This window comes from Aedes aegypti, chromosome 1 (assembly GCF_002204515.2).
Source record: "Aedes aegypti strain LVP_AGWG chromosome 1, AaegL5.0 Primary Assembly, whole genome shotgun sequence".
In the NCBI taxonomy this organism is placed as follows: Eukaryota; Metazoa; Arthropoda; class Insecta; order Diptera; family Culicidae; genus Aedes; species Aedes aegypti.
Genome location: NC_035107.1, coordinates 24,187,981 through 24,205,642, shown reverse-complemented (window position 1 = coordinate 24,205,642; position 17,662 = coordinate 24,187,981). Strand labels below are relative to the sequence as shown.

Below are 17,662 nucleotides of genomic sequence, written 5' to 3'. Positions count from 1 at the left end.
TATATTATATTATATTATATTATATTATATTATATTTAAATACATTTCAAATTAAAAAATAAAACTTTGAAAATCTGCCTAATACGCCTAAATGTAGGCAATTTCCCTTGAAATAAGCACATAATTCGAGAATAAACAATGTTATGAGCAAAAAATTATGCTTGCTGTGCTGTATGATATCTGAACTGTGTTCAGTAGTGCATTCTTAAGCTTACACAACATTTTAAACACTCAAAGTTAACATGTAGGCATAGGACCAGTGGATTGTTTAGCACCGACATTTCTAACTGTAATGCTTACACCTTCAAAAACTGTGAATATTTCTATGCAAAACTGACCCTAATATAAATGAAATAGTTCAAAATCATCATTAGACTAGACTAGACTAGAAAACATGGAATGTATTTAGTGCCAATAAAACCTTCAGCATCCTTGGGAGGAAATATTATTTGGTACCGACCTGATCAATTTGCCCCCGGATTACGTAATCCGGGGAAATGTGCCTCTACATCTACCAGTAGTGCCCACCTTAGTGAAATCTCTCACATTGGTAGTGCCCGACGTTTCAATGATCTCGGCAGCGCAGATAACACCATAATCATCTGACAAGCCCAACTATACATCAAAACAGGTACAGAGTTTGCGAATCGTGTGCGCTACAGCCATCGTTGTTGCGGAGCCACAAGTTGTCATTCCAGCGCCTGGCCGTGGAATCGCTCAGGATTTCTTGACCCTTCTGGTCCTCGTTACAGACCTAAGGTGCCCCTTGCCGATACTCGACAGTGGGTGAAATCAACCATACGCCAGACATGGCAGGCAGAGTGGGCGAACTCATGAGGGCCTACCTGCGAAAAATGAAACGTAGCACTGATGCGTGGACAGACCTGAGGTCAATGAACGACCAAAAATAATATCCCGGTTGAGAACCGGCCACACAAAGGCATCCCACAATTACGGAGGAAACCCTTTCCATCGGAATATTGCATTATTAAGAATTTAGCAAGCATATTCGGATTCAGGAAGCTCATATTCATTATGTAGAGTCGTTTCAAAAAATAACAATGATCACATTGACAAGTGGTCAATTTCACCCCGAAATGGGATTCCCCGATTTGTTATTTAAAGGATGATTTTTAGCACTAAAAAAACATATGTTAGAAAATTTTGGCACATGAGCCAAAGGGGCTGACCGTAATTGTTTTCCTGCATTCAGTTGTTGGGCATTTCAACATTATTGAAAACAGACAAGAAAAACCATGGAAAATGATCAATTTCACACGAAATCACGGTACATGTAAACTTCAAAACGTCAAAACCTTATAACAGCAAGAAAATTTCCATGGAAAATAAGACATGCCTCGATATTTACCCATTTATCAATAGTTTAGCCATGAAAATCAATAGTTTTTATTATTGGAGCCGGTTCGTAGAAAGATTTCCAATCGATTGGTGCAAGAATCTCGAAAATCTATCCGGGCGTTAGTATGTTATTAACAGTCAAAATCTAACCACTTTTCGCGACGCGAGCGATTTTCTTTTTTCGAAATTGTACCCCAGTATGTTGCCGTAAGACGAATAGAAATAATAAACCATAGAAGAAGAATGTCGCTGGCGTCGCTGTCGGAACATCTTTTGCAGGCGGAGATAGACGGGGCTATAAATGTCAACGCGTAAATGTATGCAGTTTGACACTTATGTACCCAACATGTTTCTGAACGAGAACAAAGGGAACACCAGCGACATTCGTCCTCTATAGTTTTCTATCTCTATTGTAAGACGTTATCCAACGTCAAAAATATAGTTCATGCCAATCTTCACAAGTTTGCCTAAAATATTTGAGTGAAACTATGTATAGAGAGGATTCTGGTATTTTAGTGAAGATGAATAGATGACATATCTCAAAATTTAAAGAGCACACATCTGGTGAATCAAAAAAAAAAAAAAAGATTGATAGGTTACTCGTTGGAGATGATCAATCGATCAATTTTTCAGGTTTGAACACTGTTTGGTTTTATAGATTTCTGCTTTTGGTGATGATTTTTTTTCGTTGAATGTTTTGGACAGTTCCACTCTTGTTATGTTTGATGTAAAATTAAAGCATGAGAAACTAAATAAAAAATCTAAAATTTTGTCGAAAATACGTATTTTAAGGTATGAGGGTATGGATAGGATATTTCCTGATATTTTTCAAGTTGTTTCTGAAAACAGTTTATTCTGATAATAATGCCTTTCTTCAGGATTCTTTTCAGGACCTTTCTAAGACTGAGAGAAATCCTCTAACAATTTTTAGAGTATCGTGGAGATAAGGAGCTTCTAGGGGAAGAATAATTAATCGAGAGGTATTAAAGAAATATCTGGAAAAATATCTTTAAAATTTCAAAAGGAATTGCTGAGAAATTTATGTGGGATTCCTTTAAGAAGTTCTCCAAGAAAGTTCTTTGGCAATGGCTATAATTTAAACTGGATAAATAAATATCCAATTTTTGGGATTGTGTTTCTTGTATACAAATGTTATAATCAGGAAGAAGTACCAAAATTGTCGTTTATGTCTGAAACTTGTGTAATAAAATCAGAAGTAGTTCACTAGCTTATAACATCTTTGTTCTTACTGATTTTCAAGTTGGAAAAGTAAATAGGATTTCAATTGCTCAGTTTAATCATAACAACTTGAATGAACGCTCGGGAATGTTATCTAACAGGCACATATGTTACATATAGTGATGTTAAAGCGTTTGCTCAGTTCATTCTTACGACCTATAGCATAAACATCATGCAAATCGTCGAATATGTATCTTCTTGTTCAAATTATAGTTATTTCGGTTCAAATCAACCAACTCAATGATCTGGATTTTTTTCTGGAAAGTCGACACCCTGAATACACCTCAAAGACCTTACATAAAATATTGAAAAAGATTTTATCTCTATTTGGTTCCATGCAACGAAAGTTGAACCAAAAATTACAGTATTAACGTTAAAAATTTAACAAAGAACCTTACCTTTTCGAATCTCAATCGATTTTTATGAAATTTAAAGTGAAAGCGTCTTACTTGAATAGCATTCGAGCCATCATGGCATTTATAAGTTTTGTTTTGAATTGAACTAGAAATCTTAAAAAGAATCTCTCGCCCCACTCGAACTAAATCGAAAAAACTCTAAATACATATTTGTAACATTCGACAAAAGTAGGCAATGAGTAAATGAAACTCCAAGTATGTATATTTTGTCAGTATGGAAAGAAACTGAAATGTCTAAAAATTACTGAGAGCTCAACAATACTTATTTGAAGCTGAATTTGTGTACTGCTCAATGAAACAGAATAGTCAGAAAATAGATCTGACAGAAATTTCATTACTACCAAATTATAAAGCCCATATATAATCTCAATGCGATTGTTATGCGGTTATATTGGATGTTGAAAACGAGGTATTTTTTCGAACTTTCTAGAACAATCTCACAGATTGTATTAATTTGGTCGAAAGTATTTATGATTTGATCCGAGATGAGCCAGCCTCGGCCTGCGAATACCGATAAAGATAATAATAATTATATGATTTGATGGCGTTCCACGGTATTATCTCTAAATCATCAAAAATGTCGAATATGACAAATGAGCACAACTGCATCAAGTCGAGTCTAGTACACGACACTGAAGACGGCCTTACAGTTGAGGTCGAAATACGCGTATCTGTCAAAGGATACAAACTCTAGTGGAATTAAATGGTATAGTACTAAATTCGGTTTTTTCATCTACTTGTGGGCAGTGTTCTTTCTGGTTACATTTTACTTTGTGTGGCTTTAAGGTGAAACATCTCGGAATCCAAAGATGGCCGGCACAATGGCCGACTTGTGCCCCTACTCAGGTTTTCAAAGGCACTAAACTGGAGAAATAGTAGGCAATCGTTTCTGATCTTCTTATTTTAAGCTTTCTGCTAGTGCACAAAGTCAAAATAAAAAGTACACTGCTGTTGGATGTTTTCTTCGCAAGATTTGCGCCTTTAAAGTTTCAGTGCAATCTTAGAAGTTGATTCCAAACTGTTTCACCTTAAGGTGTTACAGATAACTACTACAAAAGAAAAACATTCCTCTATTTTGATTTGTTTGTCGCTTCAATTGACTACAGAGGTTAACAACCCTATTGTCGAAACTTGAGGGGTTTCTCATGGAAAAAATCAACTCCAATTGGTAAAACATGACAGGTGACTTTACAACCACAAGTGGAGTAGTTCCTGGTGATAACAAGTGTTAGCTGAAAAAAACTTACTAGAAACAATGCTCCCTTCCCGAACAAAACGCACGCATTTGCATATTCATGTTGCCGAATTCTCTTATAACGAGTGAAGAACACTTGGATTCGTATGTAACGTGTCCGGGCACGTTGCTAAATGGAAACTTTCTTTTCCTTTATTACAACGGAAATTGGTGCTATTTGGAGGGTAGGGATTCGCTCAAAATAGACCTGCACTGGTTTCGTATTTATAGTGCAGATAGTATGCAATTTGTTTTTTTATACTAAGGGTATTCACTTAAACTCGCGTAAACTTGTATTCTGTGTAACGTTTGCAATGAAATATTTCACATGAAATGTTCAACTTTATTTTTTTCAAATGTCAAATGCGCGTTGGGTAATCTAGTTGTCTGGTGCAAACGTCATTCATTTATTTCAAAATTGCTCATTTGTTTACGTATTTTAGGTGGCCATTTCAATGAAAAACTCATCGTCGAACCTATTCTACATTACTGAGGGAGATCAAATACATAATCTTAGGCAAATGGTTGGTACACCAGAGTTGTATCGCAACCGTTCACCAACATGGTTTGTTTTGAGGCAGATTCATACAATTTCGTTTCCGTCTGGGCGTCTGCTGCATCGGGGGTGTCAGACCATCGGCATCATTCATGTGATACCTAATTAGCAAAAAGATAGCCCAGTACTGTCAATACATTTTGTATTGTATAAAAATGTTATATAGCGGATTGCATGATTAGAATGAGATCCTAGGCCACAACGGTCAGTGAACTGTTTGTCGTCGTTTCTGTTGGGATTCATCCAAATTGAAATTTAATCACCTATTCTGGCCATAACACTCAAAGGCCTACAAATCACCATACGACATCAACTTCTTTATGCATTTATATTAAACCTATAAACAAATGATTTAACTTCAAATTTCTTGTTAATCAAAATGGAGACCAACGAAGCTGGAATTGCTTAAAATGTCCTTTGGGATTCGCTGTATTCACATAAATGTTACAATATGTCCAATGTTTTTGCTTATTCCTCATTTTCCTCAATGTGCACAATTTTACCGTTTTCTGCTTCGCAACCAGATTTCATAATGTTTGTTGATTGTCATTTGTCTAATATCCATAGCATTCTTAGATCAACAAAGTGCCGAATGACATCATTCTGAAATGTTTCATTGGCAATTTACGCAATGTCATGAAACATTTAGGATAATCAGTTTAACATGATTTACGCAACACTTTACGCTATTAAGTGAATCCCCCTACTGTCATTCACAAGCTATTGAGTCTCAACAAAGTGTTGAAGTTATGATAAAACAAATTTTTTAGCAGTCCTAACATTTGTTTGAATCTTTCAGTAATTCTCTAGTGTCAAACAAATGTTCGGACTGCAGTCAGATCCCAGCCAAATATTTGTACACGGTGTCAAACATACTTTTGAAAATTGCACCACTCTTGCTGTCGCATATCATTTGGCTGGCACAAAAATATTCACTCAATTACTTATTTAGTAGGCTCAAGCGCAATCATGCATTACGGAGCCACATTACTTCATTCCATCCATTCCAAAAAAATCCTAACTTTTAGGTTCTCAGTTGAGATAAAAAGGTAGCTACCACATTTGCTTTAAAAATATTCATGTGAACAGGTCTATTGAAATGGGTACCTGCGCAGCGGAAAATGATCCAACAAATGATTGATTGAAAACACACTACGGGTGTTGAATACCTGCCACCCCCTCGTGCTTTTCCACGGAAAATAGCTCATATGTGTTGACTCACATCACATATGTGGACGCTCCCTGTGCCTACTGCCATTCTGTGTGTCCAACAGGGGGAAAAGTCGTTGCCCTTAGAGATCCGACATTGATGGCTCTTTACCAGCAAAAACAGTTCGGGAAAAGCGACATCGGTCTCTCCAAGGGTATTTGATCCCGTGAATCCCTTGCACCCCGTTGCAGGGATTGATTGACGAGTTTCATCGAACAAAGGACTCAATCAAAACTCGTTCAGTGCAGTGCGTGAGAGCATTCGTGAAACGAGTGCCCTTTCAATCATTCAATTCGACGAACTTTTTGGCTCGAACGTGCCTTCCCTCAGTGATGCCAGATTGACGTACCATCTAAAGGAAACAAAATTGTGGAAAAACTTATGGAAAAATACTAACAATAATACGACCAGTAATACTTGTCGTATTTTCACGAGGGATCCCCATAAATACATAGACATGTCCTTAGAAGTATGTTTAGACAGTAGAAGCATTAACCTAAAAATGCTAATGTCGCTGCTGTTCGTGTGACCAACATCTAGTTTGCTGCGATGTGACAGCGTGAGTACCGGGCCTCAAAGTGTCAAAGGCCAAAACAAAACATTCTCTGTTGAGTGGGATCGATTAATTAATGAAAAATAACAATTAAAGGTAATAATTAGTTAAATCAATTTTGTGACAACAGCGCCACTAGCGTTCTACTACTAATATTTCTATTGTTTAGACGGAAGTTTTTGACGTTTATTTCGTCTAATAGTTTATCAGTGTCAGTAAAACCTATGAAATCCAAGCTGGCCTCGCTGCCTTCCCCGCGAAAAAGGAAGACGTTGCATGGCTTATGTGCGTTGGGGGAGGTTGGGGTGACATTCGCACGCAACACTCTTCAAAATAACACCCGTGGCTGTCCCGTGACAACCATCAGGCCATAAAATCCACCGCCAGCCGTGCCGTGACTTTACTCCACGATAATCGCAACAGTTTAGTATCGGTGAAGCCGCGTGCCGGGTCGGATCAAACCTAAAACTAAACTTACCGTCGCGATTCTCCCACAGATCCACCGCTTCCTTGGGGGGATTTTCGTTGTCGATCGCTTTCTGGACGTCGTCGATAATCACCTCGAACGGAATCCGGGCCTTGGCGAGCAACTTCCGGGCGTCGGACAGTTTCGGCCCCTTGACGAACACGTCCACGTAGGTGATGTTGTAGTTCCACATGGATGCATCTGCGGAGGACAAATCAAAGTGATATGATAACGGTTACGAGGCGGAGCTTTTCGATCAAGGTAACGCATCAAATCGAACTGTAAACATTTCAAGTTACACCTCAAGTGAGAGTTTGAGCCGAATCCGTCAACTCTAAGGGAAGAGTTGTAGTTTGCATGTAGAAAATCGACGAAATGCATGGGAAAACTGTTTTTTATTACATTTTTGACCATAGGGTGCGTTAATACGATAAAGTTCTCTCGTAGTGACTTGAAGATTTTCCTATCAATAGAAAAGCGATTGCAATGAACCAGTGATCTTTTCGTTAAGACACAAAAAGTTATACAGTAAGGACCCGATTTTGTCAGCCCCCCGATGAATTTTAGGCTGACAAAATGGGGAACCTGACAAAATCAGGTCATTTTATTTTCTTCCTGTTTTTTAAATTTTGACGTGTTACATGGTTACATGGACTTTTAAGAGGGCGATGGACATGGACGTGGCCAGTTTTTTTTTTATCAGGGGCTACCCCCCCTTATATTGGTAATATCGATTTTTAACACTTAATAAAAGGCATTGCCATGGGCCGCCTCTGGCTACGCCCATGCGTGCATGACATCAAACATCATCATCAATTTTAATGTAAACGTGGTAAAACATGACGATAACAATTTTTTGACAAATTTTAAATAGGCTGACAAAATCGGGTCAAAAAGCTGACAAAATCGGGGGTAGACAAAATCGGGGGCAGACAAAATCGGGGGCTGACAAAATCGGATCAGTACTGTACTCATATTTATAGAAAATTTTAAATTAAAAAAAATAAAATAGGCCCTTTTCAAACATATTTCGTGTTTCTCCATTCCAGAAATGTTTTATTTTGATTGAGTGAATCGTAGCTGAATTGTTTATTGTTTGGTCAAAACCTATATAGGGTAGATGTACCAATAGTGGAGGTACTAAGCACGATTGAACTTCATTTAACCGCCCAAATTCAAGAATCACATTTAATGTACATGTTAATGTTGTAACAGAAAGTAACGACCCTTGATTTAATGAGAAAAAATATTTCATCGCAGTAATCCACGGCACGTCAGTGAAAAATAATACCTCCACTATTGGTACAGTGTTCCTTTAGTTGCGGTATATTTTTAATTTGTGTTCCTATAGTTGCGGTATCCGTTGTTTTCTTATGGGATCCTCCATTATAGGAACACTTTACCGCAACTATTGGTACAAGTGAGGAAAGTTTTAGTAGTTTTGGTGGTATTTAATCAATTTTGAAGCAATTTGAACGATGTTTTGAACTATTTCGTGTATCAACAAGCCAATACGTCGATTGGCAGTGTCGGTTCTGTGGATAAAGTGATAAAATCAGTGAAAACGGCACTACCGCAACTAAGGGAACACTTACCCTACTCAAGTATTTAAAAAAGTATGCACGGTAAAAAAAAATATAAACGAAATTTTCAAATGAAAATTTGAAGTTCATTGTTCTTAAAAACCGCAAAATTGATGTTTTTAATTTTTGGATATGTTTTGCAGCATATTGTTTGTAATTTCTTGCACAATGCCTCAAAACAGAAAATTTTTGGATAAAAAATAAATTATTTGAAAAAATAATACGAATTTATGTAAAACGATATTTTTGGTGCGTTTTTTGAGTACAGAAAAATAACTATATATTTTTAAATATGAAAAATTTCTATCAAAAAATACTCAAGTAAAATTTAGCTGAGATGCATCACTTCAGAGATATACACGGTAAATCTAAACGTGGCATTAAAAATGTGATTCTATCACAACGGTGTACCTTTGGTCCCCAGGGCTAAGCCCGGCTAATGGGTAAAGCCCTCTCATCGCGGCAAGATCGTACATCCATGAAGAAGGAGTTTGTTTTTTTGTTTATTTTTTGTTTTTTGTTTATTCTTTTTTTTTTGTTATTTTTTTTTTGTTTTTTATATATGTATACTGCAATTTTATTTCTTAATTATATCAACTACTTTCTTGTTATCGTCACAGCTCGAAAATTGTCTAACTTCAATTTGTGTTTCAGAGATAGGGATAAACGAGTGATATTTCTGAGTGCCTTGAACTGTTTTTGCACTTGAAAATAGTTGGTTAAGTTCTTGTGCAATGATATCATATTCTTCAGTAGTTGAATAACAAAAGGAGATTTGTGTAAGCTGCTCTTCTTTCCGATTTTGAGCCCAATCATATAGTTCCTTAGCATTTTTTATCGGATGTTCACGTTCTTTGGCAAGACTGGCTCTGGTAGCCATACGTTTTAGTGTCCCTCCTATGGCATCGCATGGCCCACACGAAATATGTTTGAAAAGGGCCTATTTTTCTTTTTTTATTTGAAAATCTTATATAAATAAAAATGGAATGGTGTTTGTATGTCACGAAATGGCTTACGAACGGGTCAGCGGATTTGGATAATTCTTTCTCCATTTTGTTCGTCAAGGGTTCCGACGTGTTTGTGTGTATAAAAGTTGCAGGATATTCACCGGGAAAGTCGGAATAACGAGAGTGAACGGAACTGTCATTTTGTATGGGACGATTCGTACTGGTTTTCAACAGCCTACTTGATGGCAAGACGAAGTTTGCCGGGACCACTAGTTTTATATAAGTATGAGTATATCTCGAAATTGATGCAACCTAGAAAATGTTTACTTAAGTACTCTTCCAATGCATTTTCTGTACTATCAAAATATTGTTTTCCTTTATTTCGATTTTTTTCAAAATTTGTAATATTTTATAAAATTATAACTTTTTTGTCCATTATGAAACATTGTGCAATAAATCACATAAGTTGTCCCCTAAAACATGTCCAAAAATAATAAATATCACAGATGCATTTTCATAGAAAATCGATTTTAATTTTTTTTTATTTAAAAAATCTGTAATTAATTTTTACCGTGCATATTTTTTTCCAAATAGTTCTAAACAATACCTACAACAACCGCAAAATATATCCAAAAATTAAAAACATCAATGTTGCGGTTTTTAAGAACTATTAGCTTCAAATTTTCATTTGAAAATATCGTTTATATTTTTCACCGTGCACTCTTTTTTCAATACTTAAGCATAAATGTTTTGATTAAACGATAAACGATTTAGCTAGGATTCGCTCAATCAAAATAAAATATTTCTGGAATGGAGAAATACGAAATATGTTTGAAAAGGGCCTATATTACTTTTTTTATTTGAAAACTTTATATAAATATGAGTATATCTCGAAATTGATGCAACGTAGAAAAAAATTACCTAAGCACTTTTCGATTGCAATTTTTCTGTACTTTCAAATAATCACATAAAAAATTATTGTTTTCCTCTTTTTCGATTTTTTTTTCAAAATCTGTAATATTTTTAAAAATCATAACTTTTTTGTCCATAATTCTTCCATTTTGAAACATTGTGCAATAAATCACATAAGTTGTCCCCTAAAACATATCCAAAAATAAAAAAAAAATCGAAACTGCGTTTCTGGAGAAAATCGATTTTAAAATTTTGTGTTTGAAATAAAAAATAATCTGTAACTTATTTTTACCGTGCATATTTTTCTTCATATAGTCCTAAGCAATACCTACAACTTTGTAGAAGATCTCAAATCGATCGGACAAACCGTTTTCGAGTTACAGTTTTTTAAAGATTTGCCATGCATTTTCCGATACGCCCTTCTCAAAAATAAGGCGAGGTTCAAAATGGCGGTCTAAAAGTGCAAATTTTCAGGCGATTCAAAAAATACAAAAATAATCGGGTTTGCGAAATGGCGTGGAACCGCTCAATTTTGGCTGATAAGTAGTTAAAATAACAATTGTAACAAATCTTGATATAATTGTGCTACAATTTTGTTGTAATCCACTGGTCGGGTATAATATGCCCAACAATAAACGGAAAGTATGCCCCATGACAAATGCATTGTATGCCAATGAGAATTCATAGGGGGACTTACGGCTTCGGCACCATTCGACTATTATCGGAAACAAAATTTGAAAAGACAAATACACAGTATTTTTCTATCAAAACACATCAATGCAAACATTTAGATGATTATTTCTTCTGTCAGTTTCCCGCTGACGAGATTTCCGAGACGAAACAAACAATTTTACCAGAGATGACAGCAATTCAAATGAACACGCCTCAAAATACGACTGGTTTGGAGCTGCCGAACAGAATGAGTTTCAAATAATACTGTTTCATACGGTATGCTCTCTTCAACATCTAATCCAATTTCTCTCGCCGTTCTCTTACGGTACCTATTCATCTAGTATTCATTGCTTTCTTCTCCATGGTCCCTCTTACTTCGAGCAAAATAGATCCATATGCCGATAAATAAATTCAAAATATAATTATCACGGTCGATACCTTTGTATGTGAAGAGAATGAGGCCGACAATAGTCACACTGACAAGAGATGTTCGCAGCGTTGTAGAAACGTTTCTCAAAAAAATTTAACTAGTCGGTCTGTGTGAATCGATAGAGGATTGAGCAGTGCATAAATGTAAACAGGCAAACACGTAATTTGTCTGCTGATGTCCGAGAAAATTACAAAAGAAGCGCGGCATCGGCTTAGACTGCCGAGAATACGTAAGTTCCAGAAATAACCACGTCACTAATTTACACGGTTTTTCATAGGAGCTCGCTCGCTTGTAGTTGTGAAACATTTTGCACCGTACACGGATGTCACGGGTTGTTGTCAAGGTGAAACTTGTGCAACATATTTGTTGTCAAAATTATGTTCTTTATGTTAAAAAAAAATCAGCACGTTCGATCGAATAGTTTGAACTGTCGACTCAATTCAAAACACCAATCACCGTGATGTGAAGGGTTATAAATTGGATTAGAGGTCTTGCACAAATTACGTCACGCTCCAGGGGGGGGAGTCAAACCAAGCGTGACAAGCCTTACAACATTTTCGGAAGACTCAAACAAAACACGTGATAGGGTAGGAAGGGGTCGAAAAAGATGAAATTAAGCGTGACATAATTTGTGCACCATCCCTTAGCTCTACTGTTTTTAGCATTAGCATAGCATATACTGACTGTACATGTCAATGGTTGCTACTCCGTGATTGATCGGAACTGGTAAGAATTGCACTACGATCCAAATGAATAAGGGATGGGAGTTTCCGCTTACTCTCGAAGTGCAATTTTAGCAGATCTAATATTATTGATCAATAACGGCGCCGGCCAAGTCTTTACAGTCAGTTGGGATGGGGAAGGAATGTTAGGGTGTAATGATTGTTGCTTCCAGAGACCGAGAATACCTCTGCATCTCCACAATCACCACGGGAAGGGTGTTTATTAGTGAGGGAGGAAAAGATCTGGAAGTCACCTCTGGTCGGTGATGCGATCCATGGACAAGGGGGAAATAGACGACTTGTATTTAAAGCTAGTTTTGTATTTTTGTCTCGAGAAGTTTTTGGAAAAAATACGTCAACATCTATAATGTCGAACAATTCAAAAAACGTTTTTATTGATGACGAAAACTGAAAATTACATGTATATATTTTAACTTATATGAAACAGGAATAATGCCGACACTTGTAGTGACGAACCATACATAGTTTGTTTGAAAATTACATATGAGTATTACTGTGCATTTTGTCTCGATATGGTAGAAGTTTTAGAAAATACGTCAACATTCACAATGTCGAAGAATTCAAAAGATAATTTTTAATAATGTCAAAAAGAGAAAAATATATGTATATTCAAATTGTACAAGAAAAAAGCATAATATCGACACCTATAGTGACAAACCATACAAAGTTTGTTTTAATATTACATAAAAGTTACGCTTTCAAGAAAATATGTGTTATCATAAGCATGAAACGAACTCACCAGTTGGTAATCCATTCTCGACTGAACACAAAACTGACACTGACAGCAAAACTTCTTGGCGTCCCGAAAATAAACCGTCTTGCTCGGGCCTTCCCTAATACGTACCCAGCAAGACGCTCCAAAACAGGGAAAAAAATCTCCGGCGACGAAAACACGCGCGAAACCGTCAGCAAAATCTATCGGACGACGCAAAACCGAACTGTCCTGCTTGGGCTTCACGGAGCACTACCCAGCAAGACGCTTCAAAACAGGGGGACCCTCAAGATCCTGTCAGATAGTTTTTTTTTTAAATACAACTTAATATCTACAGTATTCCGCTAGATGTTCACAGGACGCCGTAGAAATCTTAAGAGCTTACAAGGAATCGCCAGATTTGGCATAACATCCCAATAACTAATGGGGATTTTTTTTATTATCGTACAAATTGGGCCGAAGGGTCTCAGATTTTCATGAAACTTTTTCCACAGGCAGGGCTCATGGATATATGAATAAAAAAAAAATTGAGAAAAATTCAGGGTCGCCTATTTTTCCGGAAAACTCAGGTGGAAATTTTTTGTTTTCCCTTGACACTACTTACTTTGAAAAATCATAACTCAAGAACAAAGCATCGTAGAATCAAAGTTTTTATATGAAAATTTAAGCAAATTTTCTCAAAAATCCAAAAAAAAATGAACTGGAAAAAGTTTTCCACAAAATTTTCCACCGTTGGGAAAATTCGTAAAGAAAAGCCGGAAAAACTATGCCCGAACTCGTGGAAAATTTTCAAAAAAATATTTTCGAGAAGGTAATTTTATAAGCTTTAATCACTGAAATTTTTGGAATGCACTTTTTTTTCGTTTTTGAGTTATGGCCAATTTTGTGAAAAATGTCCAGATGTGCCATATAAGACTTTTCTTTGAAAAATCATAACTCAAGAACGAAACATTGTAGAAACAAAGTTTTTATATGAAAATTTAAGCAAATTTTCTCAGAAATCAAAAAAAAATGAACTGGAAAAAGTTTTCCACAAAATTTTCCACCGTTGGGAAAATTCGTAAAGAAAAGCCGGAAAAACTATGCCCGAACTCGTGGAAAATTTTCAAAAAAATATTTTCGAGAAGGTAATTTTATAAGCTTTAATCACTGAAATTTTTGGAATGCACTTTTTTTTCGTTTTTGAGTTATGGCCAATTTTGTGAAAAATGTCCAGATGTGCCATATAAGACTTTTCTTTGAAAAATCATAACTCAAGAACGAAACATTGTAGAAACAAAGTTTTTATATGAAAATTTAAGCAAATTTTCTCAGAAATCAAAAAAAAATATGAACTGGAAAAAGTTTTCCACAAAATTTTCCACTGTTGGGGAAATTCATATAGAAAAGCTAGAAAATCTATGCCCGAACACGCGGAAAATTTTTATTAAAATATTTTCGAGAAGGAAACTTTATAAACTTCAATTCTAGTAACTTTTAGGATGTACTTTTTTTGTTCCTGAGTTATGGTCAATTTTGTGAAAAATGACCATATTAGCCTTTTCTTTGAAAACCCATATTTCAATCGAAGCATCAGAAAAACAAGGTTTTTTTTTATCAAAGCATATTCGAATGAAGCTTACTGATGAGGCCTTGGCTGATCGATCGTAGATTTGTCCTTACTGATTTGTGGCCGTCCAGTCCGAAGGGGTTACAGCATAAAGAATTGTATTCGTAATATTGAACTTTGTCCATTTCAACAGCTTCGGGAAAACTTTTTTCACTTTCCAAAAATTAATAACGAGGAATATACAGCTGATAGACAACACTTGCACTTTCTCACTGCTCTTTGTTAGTTTTTGGTAAACTAATGATTCTCAAGCCATTTCAACGCTTTAAACTTGAATTGGTAATTACCTATTTGTCATATTGTCTACCCATTTATTTAACTGTCAATTTTGTAGTTACCTAACAGGAAAAAAATGCCTACATTCTGATTGAAGAAAACTTTGTTTCTATGTAGTTGCGTTCTTAAGAAATTTTGTTTATGAACTTATAAATTTGTAAATATATGGTTCAAACAGCTCATCCTAGCAATATTTGATCATGTTTTAGGAACGAAAAATGAGCGTATTGAAAAATATTGTAGGATTGGATCTTATTGATCGCTCTTTTCAAATATACTTTGTTTGAAAGCTGGAATAGCTAATCGGGTTTTCATTATTTGTTTTCATAAACAGTGAAAAATGTCCTGGGAAACTGATTCCATTTCAAAAATTTCATATTTTTGAGATAATTTGAATCCGGTTCGACAAGTCATGATGAGTCTTGAGCCATGATTTTTAAACGAAAAGGCATGTATGGCAAATCTTTGCATTTTTTACAAAATTGACCATAGATCAGGAACTAAAGAAAAGTACATCCTAAAAGTTACCAGAATTGAAGTTTATAAAGTTTCTTTCTTAAAAATATTTTATTAAAAAATTTCCGCGAGTTCGGGCATAGATTTTCCAGCTTTACTTTATGAATTTCCCCAACGGTGGAAAATTTTGTGGAAAACTATTTCCAGTTCATTTTTTTTTTGATTTCTGAGAAAATTTGCTTAAATTTTCATATAAAAACTTTGTTTCTACAATGTTTTGTTCTTGAGTTATGATTTATGGCCATAACTCAAAAACGAAAAAAAAGTGCATTCCAAAAATTTCAGTGATTAAAGCTTATAAAATTACCTTCTCGAAAATATTTTTTTGAAAATTTTCCACGAGTTCGGGCATAGTTTTTCCGGCTTTTCTTTACGAATTTTCCCAACGGTGGAAAATTTTGTGGAAAACTTTTTCCAGTTCATATTTTTTTTTTGGATTTTTGAGAAAATTTGCTTAAATTTTCATACACAAACTTTGATTCTACGATGCTTCGTTCTTGAGTTATGATTTTTCAAAGTAAGTAGTGTCAAGGGAAAACAAAAAATTTCCACCTGAGTTTTCCGGAAAAACAGGCGACCCTGAATTTTTCTCAATTTTTTTTTATTCATATATCCATGAGCCCTGCCTGTGGAAAAAGTTTCATGAAAATCTGAGACCCTTCGGCCCAAACCCGTACGGTAATAAAAAAAATCCCCTAATGATACATTCTCAGAAGAAACCCTAATATCCGAAAAGAATACTCAGATTTCGCTCGGTATCCTTACGAATCCGCTGAAAAATCTCAGAAGCCAAAGGATTTTGTAAGGAATCTTCAGTTAGAAAGCTCCTAGATCACGCTAGGTATCACAAGGATTTCGTTAGTAACATTTTATTTATTTCATTTGGTCCGTATACTTGATTAAAATATCGATATACCAAGTACACTCCAGCCGAAGCACCACTTGTATAAAATGTTCGACCGTTTCTTAAAAAAATCGCACATCATATCGAATTCATCGCATGCTCTACACAGCTAAAAATATGTTATAAATTTAAGTTTATTTTCATGCACATATTTGGAGCATCAAAATAAACTGAAATGTCAACGATAAATCGCTTATTCTTCAATCAAATGCACTTTAAATTTACACAATCATGTAACATTCGTGCATCTTTGGTTGAAAACTAAACGAAATGCCGTAAAAATATATGTTTTTACTCTCTGCCTCAGTTTAGACTACATTGGAATTTCTATATTTTTATCTGTGTAATGAACTTATTGAGAATAAAATGTAGTTCAGACTGTTTGGATTTGTCATGGTGGAGCTATAAACGAAGTATAGAAGAAGCCGTTGAGTCATTTACTTCTCTGGCTATTTTCAAAGTTATGGATTATATGTCGACGCTCCTGAAATTCACTTGCATACGAATTTACTTGAAATACGTAATTTATTTAATGAGATTCTATAAAAAGTTAGAGTCACGACTTTTTGCTTGGCTTGCTTTTATTGTTGTGTTGTGCTTTTACATACACAATGCTTGCAATTTTTACAATAAAAAAAACAGCAAGCTGAAGAAGCAAGGCGAAGTTAATGATAGAAATTCTGTGAGTTATAGAAGTTTTGTTCCTTTTGTATCAAGGCTTGTGTTTTGCTCAAAATCTAGAGAAAAATGAAAAGCTATACATTACATGAGTCCTCTCATGGCGTAGGGGTAACGCGCCCTAACTAGAGATCAGGGAGTCGTGAGTTCGATTCTCACTGAGAAGACGTGTAACTTTTTCGCAAATCTTCACATCAATTTGTCCATCTAATCCAATTGCAAATTATATGTAATGTTAAGCTTTTCGGTAGTTGTTAAACTTCCACTCGGCTGGTTAGCCGTAAACCACGATTCATAATTAAAAACAAGTATTTATCGAGCAACGGACTCATGTTCCGTAACCGGTCTTTTGAGAACGTCGCGACGCATTGGAAGCCCACACAATAGAAACCTCAGCCAGTACAGTTGCTGGCTAGTGTTGTGTGCTATTTCATTACCTAAAAAATAATGCGCTATCGGGCTAGGCATTGGATATAAATAGAAAGCGTTGTGTTTGGATGGGCATCTAATTCTTCCGAAAGAGGTGCACTTTGCGAAAAAGGACCACGTGATTATTGAGCTGAAATCGAATTCAGGTTAACTTCTGCGTTCATGAATCCTCTCATGGCGTAGGGGTAACGCGCTCTAACTAGAGATCAGGGAGTCGT

General features: G+C 35.6%; 2 protein-coding genes across 8 annotated transcripts in view; one reads left to right on the top strand and one right to left on the bottom strand.

Annotated features, from left to right (window-relative positions):
* The window catches only part of LOC5565679 (centrosomal protein of 162 kDa), a 127,442-nt gene that overhangs the window by 51,322 nt on the left and 58,458 nt on the right, over positions 1-17,662 (top strand). Inside the window, exon 1 of one of the 7 annotated variants that reach the window (XM_021839174.1) lies at positions 7,216-7,294. The exons of the other annotated variants lie outside the window; for them this stretch is intronic. Coding sequence (XP_021694866.1) covers positions 7,229-7,294 — 66 coding nt within the window. The 5' untranslated portion in view covers positions 7,216-7,228. Of the gene's footprint in view, positions 1-7,215; positions 7,295-17,662 lie in introns of those variants that run through there. 7 annotated transcript variants of the gene reach the window in all.
* Positions 1-17,662, bottom strand: part of LOC5575256 (carboxypeptidase B) — a 59,726-nt gene that overhangs the window by 35,897 nt on the left and 6,167 nt on the right. Inside the window, exon 2 of the mRNA XM_021839176.1 lies at positions 7,046-7,234. Coding sequence (XP_021694868.1) covers positions 7,046-7,234 — 189 coding nt within the window. The remainder of the gene's footprint in view (positions 1-7,045; positions 7,235-17,662) is intronic.